The following is a 19883-nucleotide window of genomic DNA, read 5'->3' as shown; positions in this document are numbered from 1 at the left end:
TATAGTTATCAACAAGAGTCTTAATCTGTCAGGATCCGTCTTGTTTATTGAGTGCACAATATACTAACCAAGGACAGTCCTCATTCTTACAAATAGCCCTACATCTAACCTTGTCATTCTTAATGAATATTATAGTCCTATCCCATTGTATTGTGTAGTCTCTAGTGGCAACCATAAAGTCATGTTTGCTATTGAAAATCATACTAACCTCAAACTTCAAATTTTCAAACCTTGTCTTTTCATTGTGATATGGCCAGTAAACATCAGTTACACGTTATAGCTCGGCTACACATCAGCCCCAATTATAACCGACGATTTCATCATGAATGACCTTGAATCAATAACGTCGGATTCACCATTTATGCTCTTCCCAGACGTTACATCTGAAGGATAACGGCCAAACTTCTCCTGCTAATATAAAGCAGACAAAAGACCAAAAGAAGGTACGTAACTTTTCCAAGATTGAGAACTATCATCCCTACAATACTAACTTGAGCGTCGGAGTGCCTTTGCAGGTACCCACCCTCGCCGTTCGTTCGTCGCCGACGTATACCTCGGTTCACTCTAAGAGTCTGCCGATCTTACCAGAGGACGAGCTATACCTCGGAATTACCAAGTAAGAACATTTGGCGCCCACCGTGGGGCCAAGCAACTCGAAAAACCATTTGCAAAGGTCCCAAAACACCCTTGAAACACTACCATGGCTGACGTCCCTCCCCCGACCCCATCTGAGCTCCTTCGGATGGTGACCGAACTTCAGCAAGCAAACCAACAAATGGCGGAGGAAAACCGAAGAATGCAGGAACAAATTGCGCAGTTGGTTGCTAATCGGTTGGAACACAATGATGATCTGCACAATCGAGAGGAAAATCATGAACGTCGGTCAATACCGACTCATGTTTCAGAAACGCCTCAGCAGGAAGAAGAAGAAGCTCAGCATACAGAAAGATCCCAACCAGACGATGAGGAAGATGAGCGCGACAATTCTGCCGGACCATTCACGGCCGACATTATGAATTTTCAGCTGCCTCAACAGTTCACCCTGCCGAACACTCTGACCCCTTATGATGGATTGGGAGATCCAAAGCAGCATATCAAGAAATTCCGATCTATTATGATCGTTAATGGTGCATCTGACCCTATTTTATGCCGTTGTTTTCCATCTTTTTTAGACGGTCCTGCACTTGACTGGTTTTGTTCTTTGCCTGCAGATTCAATATCGCGTTTTCAAGAGCTGGCAAAGCAGTTCGAAGACCACTTTGCAGCATCTGCAATATACCAACACGATTCTGACTACCTGACGACGATCAAACAAGGACCCCAAGAGAGCCTTAAGGATTATATTACTCGTTTTACAAAAGTTGCAATGAGGATCCCCGACCTTCATCCTGAAGTCCATCTCCATGCAATCAAGAGCGGCCTCCGTCCGGGAAAATTTCAGGAGACGATAGCTGTAAGTAAACCAAAAACCTTGGCCGAATTCCGCGAAAAAGCCAAGGGACAGATAGACGTCGAAGAACTTCGGCAAGCCCGGAAAACAGAAAAGTCAACCGCGGCCAAGGACGATGATAAGCCCCGCGACAGTAAGAAAACATTCAAGCCGGTTCCCCGTTATGAGTCGTACACCCAATTCAACACAAAGAGAGATGACATTATTAAAGAAATACTCAACTCAAAGTTGATCAAGCCTCCTCGTAAAGCCGGCGCCTATCCGGAGTCTAAGACCGTTGATAAATCCAAATACTGCACCTTTCATCAGAAGCATGGTCACACAACGGATGAATGTGTGATCGCTAAAGATCTCCTAGAACGCCTCGCAAGACAGGGACATCTGGACAAGTTCATTGCCGGGCGTATGCAGAAGAATACAACCTCGGCTTCCGACCTTGTGACAGCAAGTCCCTCATCAAAGGAAAAAGACAAAACACCAGCCCAACCCAGAGGAATCATAAACTGTATTTCAGGAGGATATGCAGGAGGCGGACATACAAGCTCGGCGCGGAAGAGGACTTATCGGGCCATGTTGGCCGTTACAGATGCCCCTAAAGTACCCCAGCCGATCCAAGATCTGCCAGAGATGACTTTCGGATCAACCGACTTTAATCATACTGATGCTAATTTCGACGATCCTGTAGTGATTTCTATCCAGTTGGGGGACCTAATAGTCCGCAAAGTGCTTCTCGACCCCGGAAGTAGTGCAGACGTCCTATTCTTTACAACCTTCGAAAAGATGAAACTAAGTAACAAAATTTTGCAGCCATATCATGGAGACTTGGTCGGATTTTCCGGGGAACGAGTCCCTGTTTTGGGTTCCGTGTGGTTACAAACCACACTCGGTGAGCAACCATTATTTAAGACACAAGACATTCAATATCTTGTTGTCGACTGTTTTAGCCCTTACAATCTAATATTAGGTAGACCATTTTTGAATAAATTTACAGCAATTGTGTCTACAGTTCATCTGTGTGTTAAGTTCCCTGTGCAGGATAATTTAGTGGCAACAATACATGGTGACCTCCATGAAGCTCGGCAATGCTATAATACAAGCCTGAAGCCGATCAAAAGGAACAACGTGGTTCAGATCAACTCCATCCAACCTGACCAACCGAGTTTAACGGAAATAGACCCCAGAGCCGACTTTGAAGATCGGCCCATGCCGAATGAAGATTTAGCAAAGGTGACCTTGACTGAGGACCCCGCCAAATACACCTTCATGGGGACATCTATCAGTAAAGAGGAGAAGGAATCACTCACAACGTTTTTACGACAAAATGCCGACTTGTTTGCCTGGACATCTGCCGATATGCCCGGAATAGATCCATCTGTTATCACCCACAGGTTGGCAATTAATCCAGAAGTTCGCCCAGTCTCTCAAAAGAAAAGAAACCTCGGAGCAGAAAAACGCCTCGCGTCCCTGGCCGAGGTAAAAAAGCTCATTGCCGCAAATTTCATCAGAGAAATTAGGTTCACAACATGGCTCGCCAATGTTGTTATGGTAAAAAAGAGTAACGGTAAGTGGCGCATGTGCGTCGATTTTACTGACCTAAATAGGGCATGCCCCAAAGATGCTTATCCTTTACCATGTATTGACACTTTAGTTGACAATTCCTGTGGTTATGATTCGCTGAGTTTTATGGACGCATACTCTGGTTATAACCAGATCCTCATGCATCCATCAGACAAAGAAAAAACTGCCTTTATAACTGAATATGGTAATTACTGCTATAATGTCATGCCTTTTGGTCTAAAGAATGCAGGTGCAACATATCAGCGATTAATGAATAAAGTCTTCGAGCACCAAATAGGTCGGAATATCGAAGTCTATGTGGACGACATGGTGGCAAAGACCATGGTCGGCAACTCTCACATACAGGACTTAGCTGAGATCTTTGGGCAGATCCGACGATATAACATGAGACTGAATCCCGAAAAGTGTGTGTTCGGAGTACGTGGGGGAAAATTCCTCGGATTCATCCTTACCAGCCGAGGAATTGAGGCAAACCCTGAAAAATGTCAGGCGATTCTTGATATGCAAAGCCCAAAAACGGTAAAGGAGGTGCAACGACTAACAGGACGCCTCGCCGCCTTATCCAGATTTCTACCCTGTTTGGCAGCAAAATCTTTTACCTTTTTCCAATGTTTAAAAAAGAAAACAAAAAATTTTGAATGGACCGCAGACTGTGAATCAGCGTTTCAAAGTTTAAAACAATTTCTTTCAAAACCACCAGTTTTACAAAAACCAAAACCTAATGAGCCATTATATGTATACTTGTCTATTACTGATACAGCAATTAGTTCTGTCCTTGTAACAGAAACGCAGAAAGTTCAGCAACCGATCTATTTTGTGAGTAAATCACTGCAGGGTGCCGAGCTTCGTTACCCAAAATTGGAAAAGCTGGCGTTAGCCTTAGTCTTCTCCTCCAGACGACTCCGACCATATTTCCAGGGACACACTATCATCGTCAGAACCGAACAACCTCTTCGGCACGTCCTCTCAAAGCCGGAATTGGCGGGCAGACTTATCAAATGGGCAATCGAACTTTCTGAATTCGATATCCAATACCAGCCAAGAGGATCCGTCAAGTCCCAATATCTAGCAGATTTTGTCGCAGAACTTACCCAACCAAATATGGACGAGCAGAACTCGGCCTGGAGTCTGTTTGTAGATGGAGCTTCAAATCCACAGGGGTCAGGTGCAGGGGTATTGCTCGAAAGCCCTGAAGGTGTCATCCTCGAACATTCCCTCCGATTCTCCTTCAAGGCCAGTAATAACCAAGCAGAGTATGAAGCCCTCCTCGCGGGGCTCAGGTTAGCAATTGATTTACACATTACCTCCCTAAAGGTTTACTGCGATTCTCTATTAATAGTGCAACAGGTTAATCAAGTTTTTCAAACTAAAGATCAGCTTTTATTGAAATACTTAGAGCTTGTGCAGCAGTTGGTAAATGGCTTTCGAAAAATTGAAATTTGCCACATTCCTAGAGAACAAAATCATAGGGCTGATATTCTATCAAAACTAGCTACTACACAGTCACACACAGCAACATTATTACAGTCAACCTTAGACAAACCGAGCATACATGTCATGAGCACTTTAAGCATTTCCAATGAAACAAGTTGGCAACTACCTTACATACAGTATTTAAAAGAGGGTTCTCTTCCCAAAGAAACCTCAGATAAGAAAAGATTTCGACGACAAGCTTCTTTCTTTAATTTAATAAATAATACTCTGTATAGGCGGGGATACTCCCGACCTCTTTTGAAATGTCTGGACAGGAATGATGCTGACCTTGCGTTAGCCGAAGCCCATGAAGGAATATGTGGAATACATTCAGGGGCAAGGACCCTCGCACAGAAAATACTTCGAGCCGGTTTTTACTGGCCGAGTTTATGGGAGGATAGCAGAAAGAAGGTCAGAACTTGTGACCAGTGTCAAAAACACGCACCGATCATTAACATCCCAGCGGAGCAGCTTCACCAGTCTATAATAAGCTGGCCGTTTAACCAGTGGGGAATCGACATCCTCGGCCCCTTTCCTACCGCACCAGGACAGCTGAAATATTTGGTTGTGGCTATTGACTACTTCAGCAAATGGATTGAAGCACAACCCCTAGCAAGAATCACATCCTCCCAGATGATATCATTCGTGTGGAAACAAATCATATGCAGATTCGGAATTCCCCGGCATGTTGTTACCGACAATGATCGGCAGTTCACCGATCATAGTTTTAAAGACTTCTTACAGAAGCTGAAGATAAGCCACCACTTTTCATCGGTGGAACACCCACAATCTAATGGCTTAGCAGAAGCCGCCAGCAAGGTCGTCCTACACGCTTTAAGGAAGAAGCTCGACAACGCCAAAGGACTCTGGGCCGAGCTAATCCCAGAGGTATTATGGTCGTACAATACTACCGTGCATACATCAACGAAGGAAACACCTTTTAGGTTGGTCTATGGATCCGAGGCTATGATTCCCTTAGAAGTTTCACAACAATCATTAAGAGCCTTAGCAGAGAATCACGATCAAGCTCGCCGAGCAGAACTTGACTTGATAGAAGAAATCAGAAATACAGCAGTCGTCCGTCACCAGGCCCTTCAGCAGCAACTAAATCAAAGACATGCCAAACGAGTAAAACCGAGGTCTTTCAACATTGGAGATCTGGTCCTAAGGAAAACCGAAGCGGCTCGGCGACCACCCTCTCACGGAAAGCTCGCAGCAACATGGGACGGACCCTACCGTATACTTGAGGTCCTCGGCAGAGGAGCTTACAGACTAGAACATTTGGATGGGACCAAGATTCCGAGTTCATGGAATGTCACTTCTTTAAAGCAATATTTCAGTTAAAACAAAAGCAGAGTGCTGGTACTCTTTTTCCTCACTTGAGATTTTTCCCAAAAAAGGGTTTTGCTCAAGGAGGTTTTAACGACGCCAGCCTACCCGAGTTAAAATTGTAAGGTACTGCTTCGCCCAAAGTTTGAATGCATATACTTTTAACAAATTCTATCCGACCGAATCTATGTTATCATCAACAATCACAAGGGGTTTGTTAACTCAAAAATCCCTTGACAGACAAACAAATGATCAAAACATCATTTCAGCCCCACTAACGGGTATCAGACAACGCAATTAGGAAAATCCAAAGCCTAATTACACAGATTGTTAAAACAAAAAACAGTCACGAACATCAGTTCTACAAAACAAGAGCAAAACTGCTAAAATGCTACGCAGAACTATTACTTAACTAAGTTATCACCACCTTCCTCAATTACTTCCTCGTCATCTACAAGCTGGCCGTCCCGAATCACCTTGCCCGGATCCATCTCCCCAAAATCACCATCAGGCATCAGAAACTTCGCCTGCGTCACAGCACGGTAAAAACCTTCAGCAAAGGCATCAAGAATGTCACCTTCTCTACTAGCCTTGAATTCCTTCATCTGTGCAGTAAGGTCAGCAAGTCGCTTATTCATATTCTCAACATCACTGTTTTTCTTTTTTAAAAGTTCAGCATCATTTTCACGATTCTCTCTTTCAACTTTTAACTCTTTTTCCAAATCAGAAAATTTCTTCTGCAATTCTGTTAAGGCTAATTCTTTAGCCGACAACTGTTCCTTTAGGACACCGACCTCTTCAACCTCAGTAGCCATCTTCTTATGCCTTTTTTCCTGGCTACGGCCAACACAAGCCAAACGAAAACCCAACACCTGACGTTAAAATGTTCAAGCCATTAAAAACTTACGGATATAAGTTCTTAAGCGAAACCAATACTTCAAATAAATATACCTGCAGAAACTGATCAACTCCAACATCCCCTACCTCCTCCACCCGAGCTATATCAGCAACGCCTTGCACAACTTCGTCTGCAATAACATTAAACGAAAAACCTCGGTCCCAAAGAGATGAACCATCCCCATTGTTTTCAAAAGCGTGAAGCTTCTCCTGCTTCACACTAAAACTAGACAAGTCATCAAGCTGAATAACGGTTTCTTTGTTCCCAGAAGTAGCACAACCCTCCGTCTTTCTTTTCTTAAAAACGATTCCTTTCTTTCTTGGGAGAGGCTGATCGACCTCTCCCCCAACCTCCACCTTCTCCGCATTCGATGAGGATCCTTCAAAGTTTTTAGACTTGAACCGAGCCCTAAGAGTCGAGGCAGTAACTCCAGGAAATTTCCCACCTGCCATAGAAACAACAAGAACAACATCAGCACAATAAAATTCGCATTTAATTGAAAAACAAAAACAAAAGCATACCCTGATAACCTCACCAAAGTAATCGATAACAGCCGACTTATTAACCTCCCAAGGAAGCAACTCCGACACAGACACCAATCCCCCCTTGGATACCATCTCAATCAAAAAGGATATGATACACTCGTTCCTTTCAGATATCATTTCGGGACCCAAAATTTGTTGAGGTTGACAACACCAGTATAAGGGAAACTTTTTCCCAAGGTTTTCGTCCATATAAAAAGGAAAGTCCTCATCCACAGCCTTAACTTTCAGAAACATTTCTTTAAAATTTTTAAAGGAAGATTTGTACAATTTGAAAATCGCAAAACCAGGTGTGCTATTCAAGTTCACCCATAACCCTTTCCATACCCCTTTTGCCTGAAATAAGGAAAAGAAAAGTTCCAAGTCTGGTTTAACCTCCAGAAATTCCATTAAAATCTGAAAACATCTTATGAAAGCCCAACCGTTAGGATGAACTTGTGAAGGAGCACAGTTCAATTGTTTCAGAATATCACATTCAAGCTGGCTAAATGGAAGCCGAACCCTCAATTCTTCTAACACACAACTATACATGTAAAAACTCTCAAAATCCTCTCTCCTATGAAAAACCCGATCTGAGCGGTTGCATGGAAGTAACTCCAAGCGACAACCGGGTTTCACTATGCCAGCAACACTAACCTGCCTAACACTATCCATATCCAGAAAAAGCGAAGCCCTTATTTTCACATCGCTGTCAACCCAGTCGTACGAACCACCATCATCAAAATGGGGCAAACATTTACCTTTCTTTTCACTCATGGTTTTTGACGAAATCAGAGAAGGAGGAAGAAAAGATTCAAACGAAAAGAAGGGATTTTGTTACTAACCTTTACTGCCCATGGTGTTTAAAACCTTCTGAAACTAAAAAACTCCAAAAGAAAAAGAAAGGAGCAACAGTATCAAACCGTTCATTTACTTAAAGCCTCTAGAATTAATGAGGGAAATTAAAAACATTAAATGAGACACCATGACCAACGGTTCCAAGTAAACATTGGAACTCGCAACCGTCTAGGAAAAGTAATAAAATAATAATTAAAGCCCTTTACACCAATAAAAACTTGAAGAATAATTATTAAACTCTTCAGTAACCCAACATTAACTTTCAAAGATGATACGTTGACCTGGGGGCTGGGCACCGTGTACCGAGCTATTACTCACACATTATAAAAGCTCAACCTATCTCTTTAAAAGTCAGGTCAAGCTTGGGGGCTGTGATGTGGCCAGTAAACATCAGTTACACGTTATAGCTCGGCTACACATCAGCCCCAATCATAACCGACGATTTCATCATGAATGACCTTGAATCAATAACGTCGGATTCACCATTTATGCTCTTCCCAGACGTTACATCTGAAGGATAACGGCCAAACTTCTCCTGCTAATATAAAGCAGACAAAAGACCAAAAGAAGGTACGTAACTTTTCCAAGATTGAGAACTATCATCCCTACAATACTAACTTGAGCGTCGGAGTGCCTTTGCAGGTACCCACCCTCGCCGTTCGTTCGTCGCCGACGTATACCTCGGTTCACTCTAAGAGTCTGCCGATCTTACCAGAGGACGAGCTATACCTCGGAATTACCAAGTAAGAACACATTGTATCTTGGAAACACACGTGGTTCTTCGTCGTCAGAGTCCAACACCTTGTCCGATTCTTCCGAGTGCAATTAGTTAGCATCTGATCCACTTTCATAGTCCACTTCATATTCATCTTCATCCTCCAAACCTGACCATCAAACAAAGCATGATAAATAAACAAAATCTGACCACCTACTCTTTTTAATTTATGCAAAAAATAGTGGTCTATATTATTTTGAATTATAATAGCAAGAGTCATTGCCTAAATCAGTGCTCTTATCGGATTCGATTTATTCATAGCTAAAATCATCGGTGTCAATTGCTTTATCCCGATCTCCCAACGAAGTTGATCCTTGTCTTCCTCTGACATTACCCTTCTTAGAAGCTATAGGAATACCAATTTCTCCCACACTGTCAGTGTCACTATTTTGGTCTTCCACAATATTTTCAGGTTGGTATAAACTGTCCTCAGAACTATCATATGAGTCATCAGAGTCAGCATCACCTTCTAAAGTGGTCTTTTTAACATATCTTCCAGATCTTGTCTTAACACCTTCACTGACCTTCTCTTTGTTTTTTTCAAAGGCTGGGATGTTGGAGGGATCTGGGAAAACTAAGCAAGGCTTTGGTGTGGGCTTAAAAGTAAGTTTTGGTTTAGACTGAGAGGAATTGTTTTTTGGAACCGAAGTGGGCTTCGAAGGGCGTTGTTCCACTAGTTTTTTGGCCTCCATGTTAGTTTTTTTTTTTGTTGTGATCTTGTTGTTGGCTAAGAGGAGCTTAACTTGGGCTGTAACAGTGAAGGTATTAACTCACTTCTGGATACTTTGGACTGAGAGTGAGTTTTTTTGGACTTTGGGACACTCGGCACAGGATTCGATGGTCTAGGAATCTTTGGACCACTTAGTGGTCCAAGTAGAAAACATGTTTTTAGGATTTTTTTTATCAATTGCTATGTAGTCCTTGAATTAATTTTAATTACAAATCAACCCCATATATTTTATTTAATTATAAAAATATTTTTTATTTTATAAATTATTATTTTATCAATTATCTATTATATTTATTAACAATCAAATACAAAAATAACAACCAATTATATCCTCCATTCATCCTAATAATTCCAATTGATTAAAAAATTAACTTTGATCTCGTTACGTTCGTCCATGGCTTCTAAATCGTGTTTCCTTGAAATTCAATTGATTGGTTTTTCAAAACAATCGATTGAATGATAACTCAATCGATTGGTTTACACTATATCACAAAACAATCGATTGAAAGTTGTAAGGTAGAATGGTAAAAAGCTTATACCAATCGATTGTTTATACTTTCCAATCGAATGAATGCCTCAAAACAATCGATTGTTGTTGTTACTCAATCGATTGAATTCACGAAAACAACATGAATTTGCCAAATACAATCGATTAGAAAGTGATGACATTGAAGTTTTAGCCAAATTCAATCGATTGGTAATGTAATCCAATAGATTGGAAGGTGATGAAGTTGAATGTTTTGCCAATTTCAATCGATTGGTAAAGGTACATAAAATTAATTTATAGATTGGTAATTTATAAAATTAATTTTGCCGATCAATAGTACCTTTTGCTTTTATTCAATTAAGGCAGAGTAAAAAATACAAAAAGTATATGATATTGATAAGGTAGCAGCGTATCAAGTAGTAAGTATGCTTAATTTATTTATTTGTGTTATACACAAATTTAGTTTCGTTAAAATATTAGTAACCAGTACTCTAATTTTTGTAAATATGTTTTGGGATAAGTGTTTGCAATTAGTTAAATGTTAGAATATATTGAGTAAATTCTTTTAATATATTTAGAGTTAATATAAAACTGAGGGTAAAAAACGCATTTAAGCCAAGGAGAGAAGTTTATTACGTATATAAGTCAAATAAGAACAAGAATTCACCAAAGCACACTTTAATGTAATTCGAAACAATTTTATTCGAATTACATTCCTTAATAATTCGAATCAATACAGCTCCAATTATTCTCAACCATTGCATACAAGTAATTCGAATCAACTTAGAACGAATTATAAAAGCATAATTCGAATTGTATCAATTCGAATTAGTAGGAACACGTGAGTAGGAGGAAGTTCGAATCAAATTGATTCGAATTACTCACATTTCGAATCAAATAGTAATTTGAATTACACATTGTACAATAAGATACTAGAAAAAATATTATATAATATAAAAAATATACTAAAAGAAGTATAAAACAAGATTATAGTAAATTAATTTTAGTATAAAATTATTAAATATAAATTAATTTTAACTCTTATTAGTACATTGAATTAAAAATAACATATAAAAATGTACTTGTATTTATTAAATTTTAATAACATATAAAAATTTAATGACTTTTTAAATATTTTTTTTATAATAGGAGTACATTTTTATATACTTTAAATACTTTATATAAAAATGTACTTGTATTTATCATACAAAAATAAAGTGTTGTGCCAATATAATAACATTATAATATTTTAAATCAATTTTTTTCTAGGATTTTAGATTAAAAGTAGCACATGAAAAAAGCATTTTTGGTATTTTAAAGCTAACTTAATTAAAAAAGATAGAACTGTATTTTTTAGGATTTTATGTACATAATTAGGCTAATTTTTTTTTTAATATTGATCAAAGATGTGTGTTACACTATGTTATTTGGTTTCAGGTAAGTTTTACTCTACTATAATTTTTTTTTTTTACTTTTCAGAAGACACAAATCTAAAAATTTTATAAATTAATTTAAAAGAAAATATCATTGACGTTTTATAAATTTTATGTACCATTACCAATCAATTGAAATTGGCAAAACATTCAACTTCATCACCTTCCAATCGATTGGATTACATTACCAATCGATTGAATTTGGCTAAAACTTCAATGTCATCACTTTCCAATCGATTGTATTTGGCAAATCCATGTTGTTTTCGTGAATTCAATCGATTGAGTAACAACAACAATCGATTGTTTTGAGGCATTCATTCGATTGGAAAGTATAAACAATCGATTGGTATAAGCTTTTTACCATTCTACCTTACAACTTTCAATCGATTGTTTTGTGATATAGTGTAAACCAATCGATTGAGTTATCATTCAATCGATTGTTTTGAAAAACCAATCGATTGAATTTCAAGGAAACACGATTTGGAAGCCATGAACGAACGTAACGAGATCAAAGTTAATTTTTTAATCAATTGGAATTATTAGGATGAATGGAGGATATAATTGGTTGTTATTTTTGTATTTGATTGTTAATAAATATAATAGATAATTGATAAAATAATAATTTATAAAAAAATTATTTTTATAATTAAATAAAATATATGGGGTTGATTTGTAATTAAAATTAGTTCAAAAACTACATAGCAATTGATAAAAACACTCTAAAAACATGTTTTCTACTTGGACCACTTACTTGGACCACTAAGTGGTCCAAAGGTTCCTGGACCACCGAATCCTGTGCCGGAACACTCTTTCCTTCATCATTTGCAAGTACAACTACTTCTTTACTCACACCCTCGACTAGTTGTGGTTCCTAAACCCCATGCTCAAAGTATATGTTAATAACATTGTTATTCCTCCTACAATACTTGATAATCGCAATCAAATCAGCATTAACGTCTAACTTCATCAAGCCAAACTCCAGAAACAATCAGGGAACCTTCCAAACGCAGTTGTTTGCCTTAGCATATCTTAACTCCTTATAATACCCTCTACAAAAAAAATATCTACTGTATCTGTCTCAATACCCATTAATATTTTCGTGTGTTCTGGTTCATAAATCATTGGAGGTCCTTCCTTTTATATCGGTTTTAAACTTTGCCCCACGGTAAAATACAAATGTCATTGGAGGTCATTCCATCTACAAAGGAATAAAGATAAAACACAGCCTAATCCCAAAATGACAAACAATTATATAATATACATTACCTGATTACAAGAGTTTTGACAACAAAAAAAGTTTAACTCATTAGTAATAGCATACAAGAAAAATTAGCATTCATATTTTCTAAGAGTATTACCTAAGTAATATCAAACAAGTAATATCATACAAGTAAACTTATCAGTCAAGAATTGTTTTTCATGCTACTTAGAACGTGAATAATTTCTTATCTCTATTTTTTATCTCATGACATTGCATGATCTTATTCTTGAAAAGCAGACCAATACAGGTAAATGGAGAAAAATTGCATGATCTTTTGTAAATATAATTTCAAATTCAGAAAAATTAACATTCATAATTTGGAGTACATATTTGGATTACGTAATTGGAGTACGTATTTGAAAATAATTCATTCAGTTTATTCTGTTTTAAGTAGCCTAATGCATGTTTACATTCACCAATTACAATTCGCAAATCCTAACGAAATTTCAAAAATAATAATGCTAAACTATAAACCACCTACAAATTCGAACCAAAACATATTCAAAATGAATTTATTAACCACAACAAAACCCGTTGTCATCAACATGGAAAAAGAATAGAGACACCTGCTCAATTACAAACAAAATCACTAGGGCACAAATAACACCTAGGCAAAATCGAGCAACATTTCATCCAAGTAAATAACACTATCAGGATCTCATTCTCTCATTTGCAATCAAATATAGCATATAACTTATAAAAAAAAAAGTTTTTCATAGCTTATAGTACAATGCTGCCTTCCTTCCTATCTTGCTTGCATAATCATAACTTACCGTTGGCGGAGAAAATGTCACCTAAATTTTTTTTTATCAATAATAAGCTTACTATTGTAATTATTTTTTAGTGAGAGTACATAAAGAATACATAGTATATAAGGTGTAATAACTCAACAAATATTTTCTAAGAAAATTTTTCATTCTCTTCAACAATGAGAAGAACTTATTTTTTTCTCTCTCTTAATCCCTTCTGATTCATCAAACTATCAACATCACAGCTTGAACAGCTTAGGACATAAGATTTTCTTCAGAAAACACAAACGACACTGGCCGTGCTTCAGATTCCAGTCTTGGTCGTCTTTCACAGAGCTTTGTTGCTGCATTCACAGAGAAACCACGAACAGCGGGTTTCTTTTTACTTAGTGTGAATAGGAGTATATTTGAAGTGGGAAGAGTTAGGCGTTTTGGCTTTCTACCCATTTTATACGACGTTGTTTCTCCTTTGGTTCCACACACACTTAAAACGGCGTCCTTTCTCCTCTGACTCCTCACACACTTAAAACAACGTCGTTTTTATAGTTGACGTGTATTCCTAACTTGTCATGTTGGTTTCCGTTAACGATGTTAGTAAGAAAGTTGACGGAAGGACTAACGTGACTAACTGAAAATCTTTCAAGGATGATTTTGATTAAAAAAATTTTCGAGGACTAAATTGGAGATTGCGTGATCTTTCAGGACCATTTTAACTATTTACTCATTTAAAAATTATGATTTAGAGTTTAGGTTTTTAATATTTAGCATGTAAGATCTTGTGGTTAAAGTTTATATTTTTGGATTAAGATATGTGGTTTAGGGTTTAGGTTTAGAGAATTTTGATATTTAGGAATTAGAATTTAGAGATTAGGAAATTAGAATTTAGTTTTTAGAATTTATAATTTAAGGCATATGGATTAGAATTTAGAATTTACGAATTTTTAGATTAGGGTATGTGATTTGTGGAGTGGGATTTAAGATTTAAGGTTTATGATTCAGTGTTTTGAGTTTTAATTTTTTTTATTAGGGTTTAAAATTTAGGAATTAAAGTTTATTATTTTTTTGATTAGGATATGTGATTTAGGGTTTAGAGGGGTTTGATATTTAGGGTTTATGATTTAGTATTTAGGAATTAAGATATGGTCTTTTGTTTTTAGAGTTTAAAGTTTAAGGTATACACATTGTTTGGAATATAAAGGAAAAAAAAAATGTGAAGAAAGAAAAGTGATGGAAAAGTAAAATTTTTGTTGTTTGGATGAGAAAAAAAATTGAGTGAAAAAAAAATTGTGGAATTCATCTAAAATTTTTCTTTTTAAAGATGAGATGATAAAGATAAAATGTGAAAATATTGATAAATTATTAATTCACCATTTGATTAACAAAAAGGCAAAAGACCTAAGAGTTATGTAATTTTATTTTATTATGATTTTTTCTCTTCTCATTTTTTTTTTATCCAAACAAAAAAAATTTTCTATTTTTTTTATTCATTTTTTCTTTATCCAAACAACACATTAAAAATAATTTCTCTTTCTATTTTTTTCTTTATCTTCCATTCTCTATCCAAACAAAGTGATAAAGTTTAAAATTTAGGATATAAGATATAAGATTTAATATTTAAATTCTTAAAGTATAATTAAGTATAAATATAAAAAACAAACAAATAAAAAACATAAAAAATTATAATATACTTAAAATATATTATCCTCTATTTATAATAATATTCTCTCTCTAATTATATTATAAGAAAAATATAAGAAAATAACTTTTAATCAGTTAACTTTAAATAATTACAATTAATACATACAATAATTTTAAAATATTTTTTTCTTAATTAACACATCACAATCTACTTAAAATACACTTTCATATTATGAATTTATGATAAAATAAATAAATTACAAAATGCAAGAGAAATTATAGAAAAATAATGATAAATTTAAACAACGTGAGAGTCAAAAAGGAAGATAAATTTTAATTAAAAATAAGATTGTTAATTAATTTTGTAATTTTAGATTTTAAAATTTGAAAAATTAGGATTAAAAATTAAACCCATTCATAGTACAGGTGATTACTCCTATTCTCATCATATCCTATCAATCTCCGGTCCCCTCTCGCTGCCGCAGCCTCACTTGCGATGTTGTAATCGCCCCCGGCCGACTGTGTCAATGCCGCTGTAAACTCCCGCATAAGCCACCAAAAACTCAACGACACCGCTATTTGAAGTAACCATCGCGGATCCCTCCCAATCTTCCTGCCTGCCACCTTTGTCGTCACCATCGCTGTCGGCAACGAGTACCTCACCACCACGGTCGACAACAACGACGACCACCTCGACACCAATGCATTGTTCAAATCGCCTCCCACGGCCTCGACCACAAGATCAAGGTCACAACGCTACACAGCATGGCGGTTCTCACTTCTTTCCTCCCTCCTTCCTCCATCACCTTCGGTATGAACCTCGTTCACGTAATGATCGACATTGTTACCTTCTTAGCTGATATCGGTGCTCCTTTTATGATCAATGCTTATCCTTACTTTGCTTATCGAGACATTCCTACTTCTGTGAACCTCGATTATGCTTTTCTCGGTAACGCTTCTGGTATTCACGATCCAAAAGGCTATCTACAGCAACACGATGGATGCGCAGATCGATGATGTGAGAAGGTATGCCGCAGAAGTTTTATATACGCATGTAGATGTTTATTTGTTCTTTGTATAAATGAGATGTTTATTTTTAATGTAAACGAGATGTTTATCAGATATTTGTTCTTAATACGATGCTCAAGGTTGGTGACAACGAGAGATGGCGACATTGGAGAGGGATTTGGATTAGAAGGAGTGTAATTACGATTAGAAGGGAGGGCATGATTAAAATTTTTACTAGAGTTAAAAGTGTTTTTTTTTTCTAATTTGAGTTGGGGTGATTTTTTTTAATTCTTAGTGGGTTAAAAAATTAGCCTATTATTTACGTTGTTCAAATTTTTTATTATCTAGCTAACAGAATTGAATAAATTATAAAAGCTATAAATTTCGTTTTTTTTAGGTCGATGAATTGAACAACTCCCAATTCTAAGTTACACAGATATCCACTCACACACACTATTACTACTAATATAGGTTCTATATTCTTCATTGAGGATTCGAATCTAGGTGTAGCTCCCAGTGAACAAATGATGGTGCCATTGAACCAAGGCCTCGGCTGCAAATTTCGATTAATTATAGTTGCGACTTGCGTGGCCCAATTGCTAGTATACTGAACAGATACAGAGTTGACAGTTTGGCGCTTTCCCATCGTTCTGATTTTTTTTTATTTGTTTTTTTTTTTCTACAATCTTCAGGCCCAACATTAATGGGAAAAAACAATTGTCTAGTAAGCCCAAAATAAACAAGAGCAAAAAACTTAACCTACAGCATCCCAACGCAACTCAATTTATTAATTATTGTTTTGAGCGAATTACTAATTGGTCCCTTTCTTTTTTTTTTTTTTTCCGAAGGACATTGCCATTCCTGATAAAGAAAACCTTTGTTTTTAAATTAATTTTTTATTATTGTGATATTTATTATATTAGCATTTTCTTAATAAATTTTCATTGTATGGTGGTATAATAAATATAAATTAATTAATAATTCTTGATATATTATTATAGATATTAAATAAATAAAAAATTATTAGAAAGATTAAACAGTAAACCTAATTATTCTCCTAACTCTATAAAATCAACACTTATTAAATTTTTTATATCTTATTAATAAGTATTTCTCTCTCTCTCTCTCTCTCTCTCTCTCTCTCTCTCTCTTAATTATCAAGTTTTTATTCTTATTTTATCTACTTATTTAAGTTTGTATCCTTTCTTATTTTATCAAATTTTTTTTTATATTTTTCTAAACTTAAGAATATAAAATAATATTTTATTATTTTCTAAATCCATAAAATTAAAAACTCTTTCAAGTGCCATAATCAGTTTCCCAATAATATAAAAAAAATTATAATTATATATTACCTATTAATGTTAATGTTTACTATACAGAAATTATGGGAATTATTCTAATAATATATATAATTTTATATTTAATTATCTGTATAGTTATTTATTATCATTAACATGCAAAAATAATAAAAAAATGTTCTCAAATTTAGTAAAAACATCATATCAAAATAAATACATACATGCCAGTATTTACACTATATAAAAAATAAATTTATATTTAAATTTGTAATAAAATTATATTAATATTACGGAATTAAGTATAATTTTGGTTTCTATAAATTTGGTCGAAAATTAAAGTCGCTCCTAAGAATTTTTTTTTGTTTAAAATTATTTCAAACTTTAAATTTAGATTTAAAATCATCAATCAAACAAAAATATTCTTTTATTTATTTCTCTCTCTTTTTAGTATGGTCTTCTATTTCTCAAAATTTTTTTTTCTTTTCACCTCCTCTTCTATTACTCTTCATATTTTTCAAACCTCCTCTAATTCTAAAAATAGCAGCCACATATAACTACTGCCCTTTTAAAACTCAAACAAATTAATCAAATAACTTAACAACACAACAAAAAGATGACTCATTTTAACAAATTATTCTTTTTCTATCATTGATTGTTTTGAATTATTCTTTTCATTCTGGCATTTAAGCAGTATCAAAAATTTTGGATCGTTGATATCGTTGTCCTGACTTCTAACGTCGTCATTTTAGTATTTTGTCATATTGTTAGAATCTTTCGGATCTCAATAATGACGAAATCACTAAATTTAAAATACATCGACAAGCTCCTCTTTGTACTATCAAGCCATGCCTATATACGCATTCAATATTTTTGTCTCATTCACTTACAAATCACTAAAAAAAAAATCAATACAAAAAATTGATGCTTAAATCTTTTAGCCTATGTTTGGTTAGAAGGAAAGAAATAGAAAAAAAAAAGGAAGAAAAGAAATTGAGTAGATTTTTATTTTTCTTAAACGTGTTTGTTTGGATAAAAGAAAAATAAAAAGAAAAGAAATGTTATAAAAAAAATAATTTTACATTTATATTATAAAATATATTGAAAAAAAGTAAAAGAGTTATATTGGAATTAAAGAGAGAGAATTAGTTTTTTCTCCATTTTCTTTTCAACGGCGGAGAGAAAAAAAAAATTGGTGAGTCCTACCAATTTTTTTTCATTCTCTCCTATTTCTCTTCTCAACCAAACAATGAAAAATAATCATTTTCCTTCTCTTTTTCTTTTCTTCTATTTTTCTTTGAAACAAACATAGTGTTAATTCTGGATGTTCATACCCTGCCCCAACATTAGAACTCAGGTCCAAATAAACCAAAAAGGCCCAATCTAAGAATTGGTCTTCGCTACCTATCGACCTCCTTAAAAGAGGTCGGATCCAACACAGACTCCACTCTAAGAAAGTCGGGATCGAAGGATAGCTGCCAGATAACCCTTATTTAAATAAGTAACTGCCCCTAAAATCTCTCAACTCACTTCTAGGAGTCATATCTCAACTTTCCTAAGATAAATGGACGGTTATCCATTTTAAAAGGTGGAACTACTCAAACGGTAGTTATTGGTTCACCACTATAAATATACTGACACCCCTTAGGTATCTCTAAGTTCCAATACTCTTAAAATCTGCTTAGCCTTTTGCTGACTTAGGCATCAGAGTATCTTTGCAGGTATTATCCCCTATTCCCTCATACACACAAGTCGGACGACGGCTCTCAGACGCAAATCAAATCGGAGACTACTTCACCCTAACGTTTGGGCCAACCTTACAAGCGCAGTTCATTAATTTTCGGTTACCCATCGTAACACCGGACATAATAAGTAATTATTAAAAATAAAAAGAAATTGGGGGATGTACCTAGAGGAGGCATGAAAGCCTGAAGCCAATAACCAAATGCCCAAATGAAGCAAGTTGCAATTATGACAAAAAAAATATTAAAAAGAAAAACGAGTTGCATTGCTCTTTTTTTTAAAAAGAAAACTGAAACAAGTTGCGGAGGGAAATCAAAAGGATCCAAAAGTCTAAAGCATACAGAGAAAAGGGAAGTAACATACGACGTCTAAGGGCAGAAACATACGCAATAAAATACGGTAGCGACAGCATCAACTTACGAGTTACGAGTAACAACAATAACAACATCCATTGCTTCCATTTTGCAATGACTCAACTCAAATTATGAAGGGGATCATAATAATATAGTCCAGTCCCTTGGCGCGTGACGTGGCATCTTCACCGGAATCTTCCTCTCTCCCTTCCCCACTCTCTCTCTCCACTTCTTTAGTAACAGAGATTTGAGATTCATTTGACAAATCAGGGCCATCGATCCAGCGACCCACCAACCTACA

The 19883-nt window shown here is 35.7% G+C and overlaps 1 protein-coding gene across 1 annotated transcript; it reads left to right on the top strand.

The window, feature by feature from the left end:
- The first annotated feature begins 700 nt into the window (after positions 1–700).
- LOC130934774 (uncharacterized) lies at positions 701–5845 on the top strand. Its single transcript, XM_057864310.1, has one exon. The coding sequence runs from the start codon at positions 701–703 to the stop codon at positions 5843–5845; it is 5145 nt and encodes a 1714-aa protein (XP_057720293.1).
- Positions 5846–19883: the final 14038 nt, after the last annotated feature.

The sequence above is a fragment of the Arachis stenosperma genome, chromosome 6 (assembly GCF_014773155.1).
Source record: "Arachis stenosperma cultivar V10309 chromosome 6, arast.V10309.gnm1.PFL2, whole genome shotgun sequence".
Lineage (NCBI taxonomy): Eukaryota > Viridiplantae > Streptophyta > Magnoliopsida > Fabales > Fabaceae > Arachis > Arachis stenosperma.
Note: the sequence above shows the minus strand (reverse complement) of the source record. Positions and strands in the feature narration are given on the sequence as shown.

Coding starts and splice junctions, on each gene's coding strand:
- LOC130934774 (XM_057864310.1), top strand. CDS start 701: ATGGCTGACGTCCCTCCCCCGACCCCATCTGAGCTCCTTCGGATGGTG.